The following is a 22,515-nucleotide window of genomic DNA, read 5'->3' as shown; positions in this document are numbered from 1 at the left end:
TTCAAGATACGCAATTATTTCTGAACGTTGTAATTTATTTACAACTATGAAAAATATTAATAGGTAGGTCACTTAAAATTTAAATAAATAAAAAGATAAATAACATTGTATCTAGAGTAAAAAAAAAAAATGTCCTAAGTGGCTAATTCTGAAATATAGTTATTTTGAAATGTCGCTTATATCCTTTTCAAAAGGAGAAAGAGACCTGAGCCTAGCAGTGGGATATTTACACAAGATGAATTTTAAGCATTATTAAATTTGCAAGTACATTAAAATTCAGTGGGCCACCTTGATGTAAGTATGATACCTCCAAATTGAAACTATCCCACTGAGGCTAAATATTACTAATTTATAACGGTTTCGATACGTTTCTTCAAGAGAACTACTGGTGGTAGGGCTTTGTACAAGCTCGTCTGGATAGGTACCCACTCGTCAGATATTCTACCACAAAACAGCAGTACTTGGTATTGTTGCGTTCCGGTTTGAAGGGTGAGTGAGCCAGTTTAATTACATCGGACGATCGTTGTGTTAGTAAAATAGACTAAAGGGTAACGATTACATGCGATTCAAATGCGATAGTGATTTTTATTCAAAAAAATATTGTTTTTGTTGTTTGTTGTGAATTGATCTCTTGATCTGATGATTAACAGTTATGAGCATATTGAAATCAGAAATTCATGAAAAGCTCATTCTAACATCAGACATATTAACTGTCAAATTACCGTCAGTTTACCTGTCTGCTTTTCAACAGAAAATATCAAAAATACATGATACTCTCTATAAAATAGCTTGCTCTTCAAATAATTTAATTAAAATGTCTACTGCTATATCCAATCCCACGGAAGAAAGATAAGTTGGCAAGACCTTGAAAATATTATCGGCGCTGTCAGTTAATTTTGTTAAAACGTTCTAAAGCTAAAATTCCATCTTAAAACAAAAGCTTTAATATTTTAAGTTAAATTATTATTTTTCTTATAATATCAAGGGTTCAAAGTAAAATAGTTCGGCAAAACCGACTAATTTATCATGTTATTAATTTGTTTTATAATTAAGTAGTTTTCACCCGTGGATTCAGGGCAGGTGAAGAGATGTTAGGTGCAAAAAAGTAGCCTTTGATGAAGGTTTTTTTTTTTTTTTTTATATCGCCGGGAGGGCAAATGACTCTACTCCACCTGATGGTAAGTGGTAGTAGAGTCCAAACGCGACGACGGCCAGTACAGACGGGAAAAACGTTCTGCACTAGCCGCCTTCGCCTTGCCGGCCCGCAAGATGCCTCTTCATGCCTCGTTTGAAGGAACCCGGGTTGTAAGAGGAGGGGAATACGTGAGCTGGTAAGGAATTCCATTTTTTGGAAGTGCGACAAAGAAAGGAGTTGCCAAATTTCTTTGTTCGCGATGGAATTGATGTCACAGTTAGGCGGTGACATCGAGAACCAGCTTGCGTGGACTTAAGAAGGAAGGGGGAAGCAGGAATTAGAGAGAATAATTCCTCAGAGCACTCGCCGTGATACAGTCGATAGAAAGCGCTCAGTGCTGCTATCTCACGACGCAATTGTAAAGGTTCAAGGGTGTTTGTGACCTTTACGTCGCCAATAATGCGTACGGCACGTCGCTGCAACCGGTCCAAGGCCTCAAGTAGGTACTTAGCGGAGCCATCCCAAAGGTGCGAGCAATATTCCACGCAAGACCGTACCTGTGTTTTGTACAGCAGGCACAGTTGTTGTGGCGTGAAAAAGCGCCGCACCTTGTTCAGAACTCCGAGTTTCCGTGAAGCTGTTTTTATAACAGCCTCAATGTAATCCCTTGGACTAAGGTCGCAGCGAACGTCAATCCCCAGCATGGCGATTTTGCTTTGCATCACCAGCGGAGTACCACAGAGGGAGGGAAGAGGGGAAAATGTTGACTTTTTCGCCGTGAGAGCGCATACCTGTGTTTTCTTGGCATTAAACTCAACAAGATTATCAGAGCCCCATTTGGCGATGAGATCTAACGTCCTATCGAGTTCAATGACAAGATTCTCCCGCCTCTCCTCAGTTTCCACCCGCCCAGCCACTGCGCGTCCGTGGTATCCACCATGCACTGTACTATCATCTGCATAGCAATGTATGTTCCCAAGGGAGAGCATATCATTGATATGCAAAAGAAAGAGTGTGGGAGATAGCACAGATCCCTGGGGGACCCCAGCATTCACTACATAGAATTGTGAAGCGCAACCATCTTCTAAAACACGAAGGCTACGCTTGTATAGGAAGCTGGCAATCCAGGTGCATAGCTGAGCAGGCAGACCATATGCCGGTAGCTTGGAGAGAAGACTTCTGTGCCAGACCCTGTCGAAAGCCTTGGAGATATCGAGGCTGACAGCCAACGATTCTCCATGCTTGTCGATAGCTTCACCCCAGAGGTGTGTTACGTACGCTAGAAGATCACCTGTGGACCGTTTTGGTCGAAACCCGTACTGACGATCATTAATTGGACAGTGATCTTCTAGGTAATGGATCAGTTGGTTGTTTAAAATCCGTTCCATCACCTTACAAAGTACTGAGGTGATAGCTATTGGCCGATAATTTGCCGGGTCAGACCGATCCCCTTTTTTGGGAACCGCTTGCACATTAGCTCTTCTCCAAGCCTCCGGCACACTTCCCGAAGAGAGAGAAAGTTGGAACAGGCGCGTTAACACAGGAGACAGCTCCGCTGCGCACTTCTTCAGCACTATGGCTGGTATTCCATCGGGACCGCTAGCTTTCCGTACATCAAGTGATTGCAGCTCCGCACGCACATCACGTTGCCTGATTTTAATGTCAGGCATCGTATGGCCACATGCAGGTATTGTAGGTGGCAGTGCACTACAATCATCGATGACGGAATTGTCGGCAAAGAGTTTAGCCAGGAGATCAGCTTGCTCTTGCGGACTGTGAGCTAGCGATCCGTCCGGATTTCTGAGCGGTGGCAGCAGCAGGTATGATGTGTGCATCCCCTTTTTTACAAATTTAAAGCGTTGACAATTCCACATGAGCAAATCATAAAGAAATTTGTTCACCAGCTCTCTAGCCATTTGAGATATAGTTCATCCACCCATCAAAACTGACTTATATAAACATATCAGTTCGATTTAAAATATATACCTTAGTTTTTCATTATATTCTATTTATTATAAGATGAAATGATCTCACAACAATACGTCGAAAACGTTTTCAGTTTGCTTTCAGCGTGAAAAAAGGATTGCCCGAAAAAAATAGATTGATTGAATGGCGCTCTTTTATCCTGACGGGTTTTGTTGGGTTAATCCATTTTCATTTGCTTTGTCGTTGTTGCGAGATTTTTTATCGTTGCCAGTAAAAATGTTTTCCTGCTGATGGCAGGTAATTTCTGCTGAAACATGTGCCTCCTTTTTTATAACTCGTTTCGAACTAGTACATTTTGTTCGTGTTTTATCGTGAGACTCCAATGTTGTTAAGTGTTAAGAGGATTGCTTTGACGACAAAGAAACATGAAAATAACTATTGTCTTTAAGGTTTTCAAGTATTTCATGTAATACAAAGAAAAATTATTTTCTGTCAAACATTTTTTTTAATGCAATAATTACGTGGGTAAATGGGATGGATGTTAAGTGGTCAGCAACGCCATAGACATTAGCGATGTAAGAAATATTAACCATTCCTTACAACTGAATATACATAAATATATATCCTTAATAATCGCAGACTCAAGATAACGTTGGTAGCTATCCTGTACGTATTCAATGAGCTGGCAAAGATTATAATAGTTGATGCCACTATTTATGCTAATACCATTACGTCGTCTGTCAACTTGTCTAATATCTAATAATAACAAAACAAGTATATATATCCAACAAAACCAGTATATATAATAGTATCAATAGAGTTATCTTATAATAAAATATTATCTTTATTAAAATCTTATCATCATTTTATTATAATTCTCTTGAGAATACCCGATTTAATATATATTTTTTGCCGATCAGCTCGTCAACCTTCAGTGTTTATCGTTGAATTCTTTTGAGTAATAGAACGTTTTTATAAGGTCTTCCATTTTACTTAAGTGACTGTAAAAAGCAGTGGTATAATCAGTTGTAAAAAACACACGACTTGGATATTTGGCATATATTTAATTTATTAAAGATTTTGTAATTTAATTTAATCTATATATTGAAACGGAAAACCATATATTTTTAATAGCCGTAGATAATAAAAGTAAAATTTCGTTCGAAAATTCCCAAAAACGTCTAAAATTTGCATACCCTAAATTTAAAAACGGTTAATTAATCTTTATTTAGTTCGAAAAACAGCTAGAAATTGTAGGTAAATTAATGAAATAAGCCGGTAAAGGTGTTGTTTTAAGTTGTCATTGTTAAAATTTAATTTAAAATACTATCACAATAAAATAAAGACAAAATATATATAAGCAGTATGGACTGCACTCAAAGAACATCGCAAAATTTTAACCATTTCATATAAAAGGAAATCTAAAAGCGCTTTTTAAAGGCGCAGTTAAAGCTCTTTGTTCCGGTTAAGTCAATTTTCACGTTGTACTCTCAGTACATGCTATAACAAACCTAATGTTGTAAGCGCTTGGAATTAAAATCGTATATCACATTAAGTCCATTGTAAGTTATACGGCGATCCTTGACATGATTATATAGCATTGTACTCTTTATTTTTAGTGTTAAAAATAAAGTTCTCGAGAATACACCGTTTATTTCATCAACATTAAGGTTTGCTGAGAGTAATAATTATTAATTACAACGATGTTAAATTCACGCTTGTTACGTCAATAGTCTAAATTTAAAGCGGGTAAAACTGCAAAGCACAGCTACTTATATATTAACAATATATATTAATACCTTCTCCGAAACGCGTTCCAAATGATATATTTTATGTATTTTGTTTTAGTAGTACTTCTTATCTAACTAAATTTTTCTTTTCATTTATTAGTGTACAGCTTATATATTTTTAATATGTATAAAGTTAATTTTTAATAATAGACTACTTAGCCTAACAGTCTGATAAGTATCACTATCACACACTATCTTTAGTAACAGGTAAAACTACGTGCGAAGTTTCTCTCAGAATAATTATTATTTCGGAGTCGAATGAAAGAAGAATAGCTACAATGGTAATGTTATAATAAAATTATTTTTAAATTTAAATTATGCAATAAATTAATCAAATAAAACATTCTAAGTGTTTATCTTTCAACTTGGCTGTGCGAGTTGAACCTTTGTCTCCTCACAAATGACGTTTTTAAAAAAACGTGCACTATAACATGTTAATATAATGTCAGATTTGACAAATGATATATCAAATCGGGCCTAATGAAAAATACTGACTACCTTCTCTATAATTATTTTATTGATCTATCTATTTTAGGCATAAATAATTAATACTCTCATTTTTAACACCAAGTGCCAAAAATATTAAAGGAAATGTGATAAAAATAATGATAAAATATTTTATAAGTGATTTTAGTTCTATTTTTAAACGAACTAGCAAACCCAACTATATAGAAAAGGAAGTTAAACAAATGATGGTTTCGCTACAATAACAGACTACATATTTTGGTCGCTGAACAAAATACTTTGTCTTGGTACCAATCCTCAATAGAAAGTTCGGTTCTTCTTTGACATCTAAGTTGATTATGGCATTGAACAGGATTTAGAATACTTCTTTATTTTGTTTTAGCTTCTATCTTGTTTTAACGAAAAAAAAGTTTTTAATAGGCAGCCATATTTTTGTTAAGTAAACATCACAAGTTTAGATTTTTTTAATCGCTATTTTTTATATGTTTGCATGTTTTTTTTTTATCCATTCAGCATTTAAAAATATTATCATATATTATAATATCAGAATCGAAATCTATGTAACCTCTTTATCATTACCCATGCAAATCTGAAAGGTTGGTTAGTAAGAAATTCGCTGACCTCAAAACTTTTCAAATTGTTAGGTTAAAGGTTACTTCACTGCAGATCTTGTAAAGATAATATCATGTATAAGAAATACCTCAGTGACGGTGCGAATGAGATAGCAAATATAAATAACCATCAGTTAGAGTAGGATGAATTGATGATGATTTAATAAACTTCGCCTGCTATCTTGTAGAAATTCATAAGATAAAATACTGAAGTCTTGAAAGCCCTTGACTGAGGTGTCTTGATACTTGATTCGATAACCTCTCAACATAAGAGCTTATTATATTCAGAATACACCTGTATAAATATTGATTATATGCTTTTTTGTCTACGGTAGCTAAAGGTTATATCAACGTTGGTGTTAAGGGTTAGGCTCATTGTAATCGTAATTTTAAGGCCGTCAACGCACCTGCAAATCCTCGGGTTTTGGTAATCACTATCCATCGGGTGAGCCTCCTGCTCGTTTGCCTCCTCTTACATAAAAAAATGTATTATATTATGGAAAATATCTATTAGCATGCCTTCGAGATGAGAATATCTCGTGAGCTGTGACAGCAAACGGCTTGGCGCTCTCTTACGACGCCATGCCACCTCTCTGCCGCCGCACTTATCTCCTTTGTGTGCGTAGCGTGTATACAATATACTTCGTTGCTATATATAATTATATTAATAATAAAAATATATTTATAAACGAAACTCTTTGTTTTTATTTCTTTTTATTAATTTTTATGATTGACATACACATTTTTTTAGTTATGAGGCTGTTAATTACATATCCATTTATATATGTAAAACGTGTACAATTTATATATTCATTCAAACATTATTTTTTAGATGTGTGGTAATAATAAATCTCTCCAATATTAGCAATTAATGCATGTCGATCGATCGATCTATCTCATACTAACATCAGCTACGTACCGAATCATTTGTAAAATTACGATTCGAATTATTGCTTGAAAGCCTAAATATTAGTTGAGTGACTTATAATGATCTAGTGGCTTGATGTAAGGCCGCAGACGCGGAGGTTCTGGGTTCAATTCCGTTAAATAAACGTTATTGGGTTTTTCTGTCAGAAAATTCTCAGTAGCAGCCCGGAGTCTGGAAGTTGGAAGTGTGTACACTCCCGTGCCTCGGAAAGCATGTAAAGCCGTTGGTCCTGCGCTTGAACTCTTTCCGGTCGTGTCGGATTGCCGTCCCATCGGATTATGAGAGTCAGGGAATAGAGAGTGCACCTGTGTTTACGCACTTTTGCACATTTACTTGTGCACTATAATATCTATCTATAATATTTAGTTGACTAATCTCTCTTGAAATTGGTCGCCGTGGCCGAAATCGATCTGGAGGACATTATTATTATTATTATTAAATACTGAGGACATTATTATTATTAATAACTTTGAAATTGACAAATGCCTTTTTAATATGAACACCTGTAACTTTATGAGTCGTTTATTTGTTTTGGCAATAAATTATCCTGGAGATAAGAGGACTTAATAAACGCGAAGATGAAAATTGAGCTTTTCGAACCTATTTGGTTCCAATTTTTTTCTTAATTTAGATTATTACGTATTAAATTAATATTAAAATAAAAGGATCCTTCACAAGTCTCTAGGTATTATAGTTTATACTGGACGTTGATTGCTGTCAGTCAGCAGTCAGGATAAATACATTTTAACCTGTGTAGTATAATTAATTATTATATTAAAAGCGTTGGCTAATTAAACATTCATTGAAAATTCAATAGGATGCAAGATACTAACTAATTTGATTATATTAACCGTACTTCGTTTCATAGTTCTGTAATTAAATTAAATCTGTAATATATAAATATAGTAGCCGCTTCTTTCTTAAAAAAACTTATTTCCCTTAAATCAGTGTTATTCATCCTCTTCAGTTTCGTTGTCCCCTGCCAAAAACATTTAATAACTTTGGTTTATGAGTCCTTCGTTAGTTTGAGACGTATTGGGGCCGTGCCAAGACCGAAGGTGTCTCGAGGCAACTCGGCAATTTTGTTTCGTCCAAATTTGCCGATTTCATCGTATATTTTATTAATAAATTTCTCAAGCAAAGTCATTACGAACTGACGTAACTTGGGAAATAGTAATTGAATATGAATAGCTTTAATGAATGTATACAAATACTTTACAATTACTCTCGTAGTCTTACATATTATAGATGTTATCATAGTTTATCGATATTATAAGGCTTTATTTCACTAAAAAAGTATCATCAGTGCACCTTGCTTCTATTGATTTTTGTGATTTAAATCTAAAATATGTCAGATAATTCCGATTTCAAAAACGGTCTCTTGTCGCCAAAATCCAACATAGGGGATGTCATCTTATAAAAACGATTATAAATTGAACGCATTTTTTTATCTACGTTACTATTACTGCTGAACTGAGTGGCTAGCTTATAATATTGCAGACCCTGATATCCTGGGTTCAATATTCAGTTTGGGTTTATAAATTGTTTCTGGAAAGAAATTCAGTAGTAGCTCGAAGTTAAAAACCCGTGCCTCGGAGAACACGTGAAGTTGTTGGTCTTGTGTCTCGATTCACTCCAGTTGTATCTGATTGATTGAAATAATACATTAGTTCGCTTGCAGACTTGTACACTTTCAGCGATATTATTATTTTTTATTTAGAAAACTTTTAATTTAAACTCTCTACTTATGAATGAATGCGGAGAGGGAATCGTGAAAAGTTGATATATGCACTACTGAGCACTGGATTAAAAATTCAACAGACAAGTATTTATGTTTTCATAATATTTGCTACTCAGCATATTATCTGAGAAATTTTATCTCGTTCAGTCGTGATGAATTTTAACATGCTATTTTTAAGTAAAAAGTTATGAATTTTTAAAGCGCATTAATGTATGTTTATAATGGAAAAATTAAGTGCTCATTAGAGTTTTAATTTAGATGGAGATTTTTATTACCTACTACCGTTACTATTAGTATTATCTATGTTTTTTATTTACGTTTTTATTTAAGCGAAGTCGTTGACTAAATAATATGGTTAGACCCTACGTTATTGAATGCCACGCTTCGATATTTATATAGATTTTTTTTGAGATATTTTCATCGTCGAGCACTGAATAATAATTGATCAATCTTTCTGTATTGTTCAGTTCAAATCGCACTATTCCTTTATTTCATTTATATACTTTATTATTATTGACTCCATAACTCGAGTCTCTATTTTTTTGTGAGCCAATATTTTCGCTTTAACATTTCATGTGGAGAATTGGAGGTACTGTTGTTTATAATTCCGTAGAAAATTGTTAATTTTCCAATAAAAATATTTTAATTAAATTAAAGAACCAACAACGTAATAAGTTGTCACTATTTATAACAATAAATGTAACAACATCATGTTTATAGTTTTTTGTTTGTTGATGTTATGTCCCTTAGTTTTGGTAGTTACACTGAATCACTCACCCTTCAAACCGAAACACAATAATACTGAGTATTGCAGTTTGGCAATAGAATATCTGATGAGTGGGTGGTTCCTTCCTAGATTGGCTTGCACACAATCTTACCATCAATCTATATTCAAACAGTCAAAGGTTTTTTTTTTCAAATAATACGTGGCATTATCCTTTTTTTATATTTACAGATAGATAAAAGGAAGACAGATTTAAAAAGAAATAAATCGTAATAACAGAGATGTAATCTCGCTCCTCATAAAGCCTTTTATATTAATCCCCAACGGCCTCTCAAGGGCTCATAATCACAAAAAGAAGAAACTACGTTGATAAAGATAAAAGAATTATTCCAAAGACGGTAATAATATAATATTTTTTCTTTATTTCTGACACACAATATATAATTCTATTTGATGAATATTTTGTGAAGCGATATTTATTCAGCAATTGATGTAATTACTTTAAATATAAATAGAGGCTTTGGTGTAAAATAATATACGCACTTGCAGATACAATTAAGATCAACTATTCTCCTGTAAAATGTTCTTCATATACAAAAAAAAAAATCTAAAATAAGCTGTTATTTAAAATACATTGTTATAAATAAAACAAGTAAACCGCTATAATGGTTATTTTGTATGAATATATGTTTTTCTTTTTCTGGCATCACACGCCGCTCGATGATTATGTTTGACGGAGTTTTTAAGCAAATGGCAGGTGGGGTGATGAATTTATTGTGTAGTATTTTTAATATAGTAAATAAATTGTACGTTTTTTGCAGAGCTATTCTGTAAGTGCCGTGGAGTACCGGCTTAGAGTGCCGTGGAGTACCGGCTTAGAATAGTACTCCCCCAATCTCATCCCGTGGGTGTCGTAAGAGGCGACTGAGGGACGGGGAAAAGGGGGGATGGGCAGCAGCGTCCCCCCTCCCATAAACATCTTACCCCCTACTGCGCTTGCCAACACGCCTGCCCAGCGCGGCGAGTATGGGCAAACCCCTCCCTTAATGGCAGATGCGCCCAAAAAAAGGCCCCCAGTTACCGGCAAGCCCGCTAGGCCCGACCAAGGTAGCGGTCGCGGTATCGGCAGGGCAGGGGGTGCTAAGAATCACCGGTTCACGGCAGGCTACCGTATAAAGCGACTGAAAATGGCAACGTATAATGGACGCTCGATGAGGCTGGACCATCACCTCGCCGAATTAGAAGTAGAGTTAAGTCATATAAACTGGCATATACTGGGGTTATCTGAAGTCCGAAGACAGGGGGAGGACACGATAACTCTAGAGTCCGGTAACTTACTCTACTTCCGCGAAGGTGATAACCTCTCCCAGGGTGGTGTCGGTTTTCTAGTCAAAAAGGATCTCATTAGCAGCATTGTGGAAATCAGTAGTGTGTCGAACCGGGTAGCGTACCTTGTCCTAAAACTTTCCGACAGGTACTCCCTGAAGGTTGTACAGGTATATGCGCCAACTTCGACATACTCTGATGATGTGGTCGAAGCGATGTACGAGGACATCGCAAAGGCCCTCAACGACACCTCGAGGGCCCACTACAATGTTGTTATGGGAGACTTTAATGCTAAAGTGGGAGTACAAGATAGCGGTGAATCGAAAGTCGGACCTTACGGCTTGGGCTGCAGAAATCACAGGGGGCAAATGCTGGTAAACTTTCTCGAAGCGCAGGGGCTTTTTTTGATGAATTCTTTCTTTCAAAAGAAGCCTCAGAGGAGGTGGACCTGGCGAATCCCCGATAACGTGACAAGGAACGAGATAGACTTTATCATTTCGAATAAAAGGCACATATTTAGAGATGTTTCAGTGATCAACAGGTTTAATACCGGAAGTGATCACCGCTTGGTTCGAGGCACTCTAAATATCAACTTAAAAGCCGAAAGATCGAGAATGATAAGGTCTACTCTCCGACCTACCATGCTCCAAGCTGCTCAAGGCTCCGAAAAGTTCCAAATGGAACTTCAAAATCAATTCACCGCGTTGGAAACCATAAGCAGCATTGATGAGAGAACCGACACGCTGGTCAAAATACTGCAAAACACATCCCGCAAGTGTTTTCCGCCACAGAGAAGAGACAACGCACCAAAACTCTCTGCTGAGACACTCGAGCTCATGAGAAAACGACGAGAACTACCATCGTTTTTGTCAGATAAGGCCTTAAACCGAACAATAAAAACGCTGACGCGACGCGATCTCCGACGCTCCAATACCCGTGCCATCAAGGCTGCGATTGAGCAAAATCGGGGATCGAAAGTGTTCGCTCGCAAGTTTGGGAGGCCGCGTCTGACAAAACTTAAAACTGAAAATGGTGGGGTCGTTACCTCTAGGCCTGAGATTATCGGAGAAGTAGAGAGGTTTTATGGGCAGTTGTTCTCTTCAAGATCGGATAAACCCGTGGGAATCAGTATTGATGACCAGCGCGCCCCTCTTATGCGCCATTACTCCGAGGAGCTCCCGGTCGTTGACCAAGGAGAGATTAGGGCGGCTCTAGAACAGCTTAAAAACAACAAAGCTCCGGGAGATGAGGGAATCACAACAGAGTTGCTTAAGGCAGGCGGGACTCCGGTCCTGAAAGAGCTAGCAAGCCTCTTTAATTCCGTCATCCAACATGGCAAGACCCCGGAAACGTGGAGCGGGAGTGAGGTGGTACTGTTTTTCAAGAAAGGTGATAAAACCCTCTTGAAAAACTACAGACCAATCTCCCTCCTGAGTCACGTGTATAAGCTGTTCTCAAGAGTCGTCACGAACCGTCTCGCCAGACGACTTGACGAGTTCCAGCCCCCAGAGCAAGCCGGCTTTCGATCAGGCTACAGCACCGTGGACCACATCCATACTGTTCGGCAGATTGTGCAGAAGACCGAAGAGTACAATCAGCCGCTGTGTATGGCATTTGTGGACTACGAGAAAGCCTTCGACTCCATCGAAACCTGGGCAGTGCTCGACTCATTGCAGAGATGTCATATCGATTGGAGATATATCGAGGTACTGAGATGTCTGTACAACGCCGCTACAATGACTGTCCACATCCAGGACTGTAAGACGAAGGCGATCCAACTGCGCAGAGGGGTGAGACAGGGGGATGTAATATCCCCGAAACTGTTCACCAACGCGTTGGAAGACGTTTTCAAAACGCTGGATTGGACTAGGTATGGAGTCAATGTAAACGGCGAGTACATCTCACACCTTCGATTTGCCGACGATATCGTCATCATAGCAGAGTCGCTGGAACAACTCACCGAAATGTTGCGTAGCCTAGGCGAGTCTTCCCGGTGTGTCGGTCTCGGTATGAACTTGGACAAGACCAAGGTCATGTTCAATAGGCATGTCGTGCCGGGACCGATATACGTCGAGGGGAAACCTCTCGAAGTTGTTAGTGAATATACCTACCTAGGACAGATAATACAAGTCGGTAGGAACAACTTCGAGAAGGAAGCCGATCGAAGAATTCGCTTGGGATGGGCAGCATTTGGCAACCTTCGTCAAGTCCTCAAGTCGTCTATACCGCAATGTTTGAAGACGAAAGTCTTCAACCAATGCGTCTTACCTGCCATGACATACGGTGCCGAAACGTGGACACTAACTGCGGGACTAGTCCACAAATTCAAAGTCGCTCAGCGTGCTATGGAGCGAGCTATGCTCGGAGTATCTTTGAAGGATAAGATCAGAAATGAGATTATCCGGAAAAGAACCGGAGTCACCGACATAGCTTGCAAAATTAGCAGGCTGAAGTGGCAGTGGGCTGGTCACGTATGTCGTAGGACCGATGGCCGTTGGAGCAGACGAGTCCTAGAGTGGAGACCGCGAATCGGCAAGCGCAGCGTAGGGCGCCCTCCAGCCAGGTGGACCGACGACCTTAAGAAGGTGGCGGGCACCAACTGGATGCGGAAGGCGGAGGACAGGGAGCTTTGGCGCACCTTGGGAGAGGCCTATGTTCAGCAGTGGACAACGATTGGCTGTTGATTGATTGATTGATTGATTCTGTAAGAACAAAATCGAAACTCACCATAGAACATTATCGTGAAACGTCAGAAAGTTATAATATGTGGTTTTGACGATCATAATTATAACATTTAAAGTATATATGTATCACGAAAGCGTATCACTGTAGCCGGTTTTCAATATTTCACGAATGAGATACTACGTGAATCCTTAAAAATAGGACTGCTGTTCCTCACAGCAGTGACTAAGCATAGCTGACTGTAACACCCATCGTCTCATGGATACTTTATTCCAATGGCAGGCTAAGTATACATAAACGAACCTTAGATTTAGGAGTACAAACATATATATTCCATGCGATTTTCACACAGATCGACTATATTATGCACTACGAACAGTTCTTGATAATATATTTTCATTTATAATAAACAATCTTCTATTTAACTATTTATTTTTACTGCTTAAGTTCAAACAAGAACTACACCGAAATTCGAATCGCTTATCCAGTACACAGTACAGTACAGTAACAGCCTGTTAATGTCCCATTGCTGGGCTAAGGCCTCCTCTCCCTTTTTGAGGAGAAGGTTTGGAGCTTATTCCACCACGCTGCTCCAATGCAGGTTGGTAGAATACACATGTGGCAGAATTTCAATGAAATTAGACACATGCAGGTTTCCTCACGATGTTTTCCTTCACCGTTAAGCACGAGATGAATTATAAACACAAATTAAGCACATGAAAATTCAGTGGTGCTTGCCCGGGTTTGAACCCACGATCATCGGTTAAGATTCACGCGTTCTTACCACTAGGCCATCTCGGCTTTTTATCGCTTATCCACGAATTCATAATGAATATCATAGTTATTTGTTATCTTTATCAAATTTAATTAAATTCAGGATCAGTAAATAGTAACAGTAACAGCGTGTGAATGTCCCACTGCTGGGCTAAGGCCTCCTCTCCCTTTTTTGAGGAGAAGGTTTGGAGCTTATTCCACCACGCTGCTCCGATGCGCTGAGACGGCCCAGTGGTAAGAACAAGTGTATCTTAATCGATGATCGTGGGTTCAAGCCCGGGCGAGCACCACTGAATTTTCATGTGCTTAATTTGTGATTATAATTCATCTCGTGCTTGACGGTTAAGGAAAATATCCTGAGGAAACCTGCATGTGTCTAATTTCATTGAAATTCTGCCACATGTGTATTCTACCAACCCGCAATTCAAGGTCAACATCGTTTATTTATCTTTAATGCTCTATTGGAATCGACTATACATAAGTGGTACGTTTTAAAAATGTAAAATTAGATTCTGTTCACACTATAAAGTGATATGCTATTTCGACAATAATAATTATAGCATTTAAATGATATACGCATTAAAATGGCGTATCACAAATTATTATTTTGATTAATATCCTGTTGAATAATATCCTGTCCTATATATTATCTGCAATGCTAATACTACATGCCCAAATTAAATTTCATATTTCCATAAGCGAATATGTAGTTCAAAATTAACTTCTAAAATAGCTGAAATATACAAACCACTTCATTAGTAACCGCTATTTATATTAGATTAACCACCAGTTTTAAACATGTTGCCTTTGAACTATGTTGCAAACGGGCTTCGAAAGTTAAATTAGTTTTAATGCGCAAACATTATTTTTGCGAATAGTGGATTTAATAAAAAGTAAAGTCTCTCTAAATGTCTCACTGTATAACCATGTAATATATTATACATATTCGTATATAATTATTGAAACGTATGGTATATATATGTAAATATAATAACTATTATATACATACATCTCGTTCACGCATACACATAGTTAAAAATACTACGTATATATCAGTATTAAAATAACAATTATTAATTTTCTTAAAAAACCTTAATTAGTCGTAGTTAACTGTTAGATATTATTATGTTTGTTAAGAGCATTGACTTCTATAATACAGACTATAATCTAGTTTAAAAGTCAGACTGTATATTTGTTGTACATATTTCTTTTTTCGGACAGAAATTCTTAAACTTTTCTAAGTTACAAATTGACTAAATGGTATCTGTGCATCACCGACTTACCAATTATTCCATCGCCATACAACGAATACAATTTTTATTGTTATTTCGATTTGATAGGTGAGTGAGCCAGTATAATAAAGGGCATAACATCTTCACCAATCAGCTTTTTACCCTATCAATTTCTATGGAAAGTGCTGGACTACTACTAGGAAAACGACAACATACGCAATAATAAATAAAATATGTATATTATGTACATACAAATACGTCACCCTCAGTATAAATTTTTTGTATTGTATGTACATACATTCTCCCAATATAAGTGGAAGATAGATTGCTTTCACCTCAACATCTTGACAATCTATATTTATGTCTTAATACGTATGCAGTAAAGGCGAATATAGAATGACGTATTTATCCCGAACTTCCCTGATCCCGTGAGATGTCCAATTTAGTACAGGCACGTTAGTAGGTGAACTCTTCTCTCGGAGGACGGACGTTATTTTCACGATGAAATTTGCCGCCAAATTTACGAGGGTAAATGGAAATATTTTGAAAATAGAAGCGAGTTTTTAAAATAATTTTAGTGTGGCTTAGTTTTGCTGTTCAGTGTAAATAAATTACATATAAAAAAAAACAATTTAATCATTAATTAAAACAAAAGATAAAAAGTTTATTATGAATAAAATTATATCGGTGTTTTTGGAGAAATATTGATGACATAAATGTGGATTTCAGTGTGTTATAAGATTTTAATTCAATTGTATAATCAAGGATAAAAAATAACTACGTGTGAAATAAATATATATATATATTAATTTAGAATTATGTTTATATATAAATACGTGTGGAGTGAAGATTTATGTGATCAATTGAAATGAATAGATTGGATAGTTCGTCGAAACAGGATAAGGATGATGACAATGTCCGCGGGAACTGTACGAAACAGAACAAAATACTGGGTATGTTGGAATGTATGGCATTTTAATAAACACTAGCCGCACATTGGTCGAAATTGGACCTTATTTCATCGGTAAGAGTGAGACGACATCATAGAAGTAAAAGATACATTGTTTTCAATTCTAATGGATTATATTTCGTTTTTGGTTAAGTAATTCAAAAAATTTTGGAGGGTGTCTGTTGACTCTTTAAATATTTTTCTACGCAATCATTTAAATTTCTTTTGAAAAATACGAATGATAAAAAAATAAGGTTTAAAAGGATAAAAATTTAAAAGTCAAAAAATACGTTTTGGTTTACGTATTACGTATGAAAATTTAATATGAATGTTTCATTTTATTTTATATATTTTATATGATACATTATACATATAACACATAAATTTAAGCTTTTAGCACTCATACACATGAACTATGAAAAATTGAACACTCCTCCGTGCCCGCAATAATCTTTAAAAGGGGTATAAAGTTTTCTCTTCACGAATTAACATCTTTAATGAGATTTCATTAAAAAAAATAATAACTTTACAAATACTTACGACGGGTAAAATTTGAGGGGTCTGAAGTCTTCTATATAAATGGACGAGGACAAAACATTTCATTTACTTTTTCTTTTCTGTTTGTCAATTGATTTCGATTTATTGTATTAACTCTTAAGCCGAGATGGCCCAGTGGTTAGAACGCGTGAATCTTAACCGATGATCGTGGGTTCAAGCCCGGGCAAGCACCGCTGAATTTTCATGTGCTTAATTTGTGATTATAATTCATCTCGTGCTTAACGGTGAAGGAAAACATCGTGAGGAAACCTGCATGTGTCTAATTTCATTGAAATTCTGCCACATGTGTATTCTACCAACCCGCATTGCAGCAGCGTGGTGGAATAAGCTCCAAAACCTTCTCCTCAAAAGGGAGAGGAGGCATTAGCCCAGCAGTGGGACATTAACAAGCTGTTACTGTATTAACTCTTAACGATTTTTAGTAATACGAAAATAAGAATAAGTAAATTTGGAAATAGGAGTAGTAAAAAACTGACTGAATAATCTCAAATTTTCAATATATTATTAAAGAGTATAAAAAGCGAGGAACCGGGAGTTTGGTGCACCTTTATTAGGAAAGGCGTATGTCCAGCAGTGGACAACGATTGACTACATGACGACGATAAAAACTTTTGACTTTATTGTTACGTTTAAATTTAAAAAGGATAGAAAACCTTCACGTATTCTTTTTTTCGTGGAATAACCTTCTGGTCACACTGCTCCGGAATATTAGGATTCGTGTTTAGTTCATGTTGCGTTGTCGTTGTTTTGTTGTCGTTTCGTATGATTATTTTGAGTTTTTTCATTAATTTCATTAATGGATTGATAAAATTGAATAATTTGTGGCTTTAGGTTGCAATTATTAACTCGATTGTATTTTTGTTCTATTTTTATATTTTAATTTGTTGATAATTACTCTTTACATTTAAAGTTACCCATTCCTTAGTTGTAGAGTTTAATAAAGTTTGCATTAAATTGTTTAGTTTTATTATTAATAACAGTTTATTTTAATTAGAAAGTTTTGTTACTTTTTTTCTATAACTTTTTATTACATCTTTTATTTTTATCATTAGTTATAAACTAATCTTTTAGTTTTGAGTTTTCATTAATATTTTGCTTACATAAATTATAGATTTTATTAAAATTTACATTAAGTTGTTCATTTTTAACCTCATTTATAGTTTTATTAGATTAGAAGGGTTGTAATTTTTATCTATTACTTGCTGCTGCTTTACCCTCGTGTAAGACATGCTAATGATATCGTTGACCTATCAAATGGAAATACTACTCCTGATATAGTATATAAGGATAATACCTCCTAGCAAATCAAATAATAATTTAGCAAATCCATTTTTCTTTAAATACTACAATAAGAATGACACTCATCAATCATATCATAAATACGAAAGGTTGTATGTTGTATATATGACGCATTGTTGTTTTTCAAGTTTATCACGGCAAAAATATGACATATTTAACATATTTTGGCTGTTTAACTGGAATCTTGATTATGTCGCGGGCAAAGCCGCGGCTGAATCGCTTGTAATAACATCGAGACGCCGTCGCTGGTAATGTTAAAAATAATCATCTAAACGGCTTTTATTTTCTAGTCTATATATAAGGCACGCTGTTTGCTCCCGAAGTATTATTGGGGGATCAAATTTTGAATTAATCAATGAAAGTGCTTTCCTTCGCTTATTAATCTAATTAATTTGATCGAATTCGCAATTTAAATAACTCAGTAAGAAACATCTAGCTTGCGCAAATCAGGAAATAAATAGCGTCTTCTATCTGTACTTTGCAACGGAGGCAAATATTCTATATCTAAAAAACTTATCGATTCGTAGTCACTACTGATAATATTACTAAAAGAAACGAAGGTTCTTATAAGTTTGTCGCTTATGTCTGTGTATCGCTCTGTCTGTGATTTCATAGCTTCCAAACTGAGCCTAAATGAATTGAAGTTATTTGATGAACTAATTAGGATGGTTCTTTGTTATTGTGTAAGTGTCCGTATAATATACATTTGAAAGCCATGGAAGCATTTCATTAAATGAATCATGTAGATTGACTCGAATGCAAAATCAAAATATTCTTTATTCAAGTAGACCTGTTTTTAAAAGTTAATACTTTACATTAACTTTTAAATAACATGATATTTTATATAAGAAGGGGGCCTCTCAGATTAAAAAAAATTGAATGTAAACGGTTCAGAATCGGCAAGAAAGTCGTAAAACATCGTTCTGATTTATTATATGTCGTCCTTGAATGCATAAATTTATCGTTTGATTTTATATATTCTGTATTGATAAGTACGATCTCAACGCTTCTTATGACATACACGTGAAAAGCCTCCGCCCTGGCTTTTAGAATAAGAGGACATAGAACATACCATAAGATTTAATTTAATTAATAGGCAAGTTTGGTTCAATCAATCAATCAATCAACAGCCAATCGTTGTCCACTGCTGAACATAGGCCTCTCCCAAGGTGCGCCAAAGCTCCCTGTCCTCCGCCTTCCGCATCCAGTTGGTGCCCGCCACCTTCTTAAGGTCGTCGGTCCACCTGGCTGGAGGGCGCCCTACGCTGCGCTTGCCGATTCGCGGTCTCCACTCTAGGACTCGTCTGCTCCAACGGCCATCGGTCCTACGACATACGTGACCAGCCCACTGCCACTTCAGCCTGCTAATTTTGCAAGCTATGTCGGTGACTCCGGTTCTTTTCCGGATAATCTCATTTCTGATCTTATCCTTCAAAGATACTCCAAAGATAAGTTTGGTTGATGAATAAAAAAAAAATCAAATTGATTATCACGTCCTTCTATTTCATATTATTACACCTGACAAGCCTACGGGGTTGCCATTGGGAAATCAATTTTCATATAACTATTGAATGACATTATTACGTAGCGGCTCAATTTGTTTAAGTATTGCAGTGTAAGTGTGTTCTGCACTAAGTTACAATGATTTGTTCAGATTTCTGTTACACAAGCTTGTGCCTAACTTAGAAGCCACATATACCCCATATGTGGCCGTTACGAGACATAGAAATTGTAATTGTAATTTCATTAATACATAGGTAATATTAAAAAAAAAAAACAATAAATATAATATAATTCTCGCTATTATAATAGCTTATAGTAACGAAGGATAAATAGTATACGCGCCACGTAAACACAAGGGAGCAGAAAGTGGGGCCGTAGAGGAGGTATGTAATGGCGGTATGAGAGAGCGTCATGAAGTTTAACGCCATTTTATACGAAATGTTCATACCGCCGAGACGCGTTATTAGATGTTTTACATCAAAAACATTTCAAAATCAAACATTAATAATCATTTATATTATATTAGTGATGGCTAGTTTATTATAATATATATAATTGATGAATAATTTGGCAACAGATTTCATAAGTTTCTCTAAATATTAAATTTAACATTTGTTTCGATATTAAAATGGTAATGATAAGAATAAAATTGTAAAGATACGTCACATTTACGAACACTTCGTTACATGAGAGAGAAAAAACATATGACTTAAAAGTAAAGAGAAAGAGAGCTATATATTCCACGGTAGTTATCGATTCCCTTTTGCTCCACGCAAGTGACGGCGTATACTTAACGATACAAAGCGGTAGAATAAGATAGTGTGGCGCATGCGTGCGTTGATGTCCTTTATACGCCTGAGACGCTACATAAGAGTTACCGCGCAGGCGTTGTGTTATTTTTTAAGAAATTTCATTTCTATCACTTAACGGTGGTTTACGAGTACTTTTTTACATCTTTTTTATCACGTCTAAATAATATCTAATAGATAGATCACTAGTTCATATAATATACTTGCATTTATTATTAAATTCGCTTTCAAATTTGTAATCGCCTAAAGGCTGACAAGTATTTTAATACTCTATAATATTTATTTTATTAAATATTTGATGAAATTTTGTATGATGTAACCTTATGCCCCTATATATGCTACTTTTTTAAACTTTAATCTCTAACAGGAGGGCGAAGCCACGGGTGAAACATAGTTTAATGTAAATAGCAAAATGTTAAAGTTTTATTCCTTAAGATTTAATGCAATTTTCAACATCTTATCGCTCTAATGCTGTAATCTAATTACTCACAAGGAAGTTTCCTAAGTGCTTTTAAGCGTACCCTTCTAAGAGACAAGAATTACAATTAGTGTTACGTCTTTACGTGTATATGTTTATTTCCAGACGCTGGCGATTTTTTCATTGTAATTTTCATTGTCAGTAGCGTAAAGCAATCGAAGCGTAAGCACCAAATGACATACATTTTTTATTCGTTGTGAATACAGCATGCGTCCTTTCTGATGTACAAAATTTTACATAATACGATTAAATTGGAATAAATTGTATATATGTATTCTCACTTAACATATATATTTTTAATATATATTTGTAGAAAATCGTTGCTGAATACGATTGGGAAATGTTAGGAATGACAGACATCAGAATGGCGTATCATTGTAAGTCGTTTTCATCACGAGTGAGAAACTGAATGAAAAAAGAAATACTGTTGATGTGAGAAATGTACTAATGTTAATTTGGATTAAGGGCTGTGAGTTATTACGAGATAACATAAAACAAACGACATCAAAGAGTGCCGCTTCAAATATAAACTAATAATAGATAATTTGTATTCTATTTGTTACTTATATATATTTTAATTACTTAATTTTTACTAATTATGTGAGAACTGACTTCTTTTTTGTCAATATTATTAAATAAAATATATAATATAAATTCCCAATTTGTGTTCGTTTAGTTTTGGATTATATATACTTGTCAATTATTATATATAATATTTTAGTTATAATCTGTTTTGTGAAACATATATATATATATAAATAAAATATTAACAATGTCCCGAACAAATGAAATTGAGATGGAACAACCTTGGATCTAAGCCGAACCCAACGCAAAAAAATTAATCATCAAAACCGCTACATAAACAAAAAAGACCGTATATACCGACGGCATGAGATCTCGGATAAAAACAAATGAAACGTGGCTTAAATATTATTCCGATAACAAACGCGGTTTTAATTTTAATTGTGCCTGTCAATTTTTCTTTTTCTGTTTTCATGATTATTTTATTGAAAATTTTAACGCGTCATATAGTACTTACGCGAGCGTTTGTTTCTGTTGATTATTGTGAGATAAATTATGACAATATTTCACGTAGTTTTTTCTTAGGTAATACATATTTTATGGGTGAAGGGCAAGCTCTTTGCGCTAAGGATTAATATTGAGACACGACGTGAAGCGTAATCGGCCTTTAAAGACCGACCTAAAATGACTATAATCCACGTGCGTCTACTTCTGTACTAAGCGTACCTGCACCGTAAACTTGAACAATACAACTTATGTCGTTTTCGTAAAGAATTATCGCTTGATTCGTTGAATTCTAATATTATAAATGGGAAAGTGAGTTTATTTTATTTTGTTTGTTAGGCTTTCCCGTCTTAACAATACAACCGAAAAGTTATAAAGTACCTAATGTCTTCCTCCACTTAACAAGTGGTTGAAGCTACGGACGGAAACTGGTTTATTATACATATATATATGTTGATTATTATGAGATAAGTTGTATCATGTACATGATGATGGTAGTGGAATAAAACTTTGTGTACACCGTCCACTCACCAATTAATTTACTAGTAATCTTTAATAT

The 22,515-nt window shown here is 35.7% G+C and overlaps 1 protein-coding gene across 1 annotated transcript in view; it reads left to right on the top strand.

The window, feature by feature from the left end:
* The first annotated feature begins 16,183 nt into the window (after positions 1–16,183).
* The window catches only part of LOC126775472 (ras-like protein family member 10B), a 33,330-nt gene continuing 26,998 nt past the window's right edge, over positions 16,184–22,515 (top strand). The window contains exon 1 of the mRNA XM_050497444.1: positions 16,184–16,287. Within this exon, the coding sequence (XP_050353401.1) occupies positions 16,203–16,287 (85 nt within the window). The 5' untranslated portion in view covers positions 16,184–16,202. The remainder of the gene's footprint in view (positions 16,288–22,515) is intronic.

Source organism: Nymphalis io, chromosome 18, assembly GCF_905147045.1.
Source record: "Nymphalis io chromosome 18, ilAglIoxx1.1, whole genome shotgun sequence".
NCBI classification, from domain to species: Eukaryota; Metazoa; Arthropoda; class Insecta; order Lepidoptera; family Nymphalidae; genus Nymphalis; species Nymphalis io.
The sequence above is the reverse complement of the archived record's forward strand: the minus strand, read 5'-3'. Positions and strand labels throughout refer to the sequence as shown.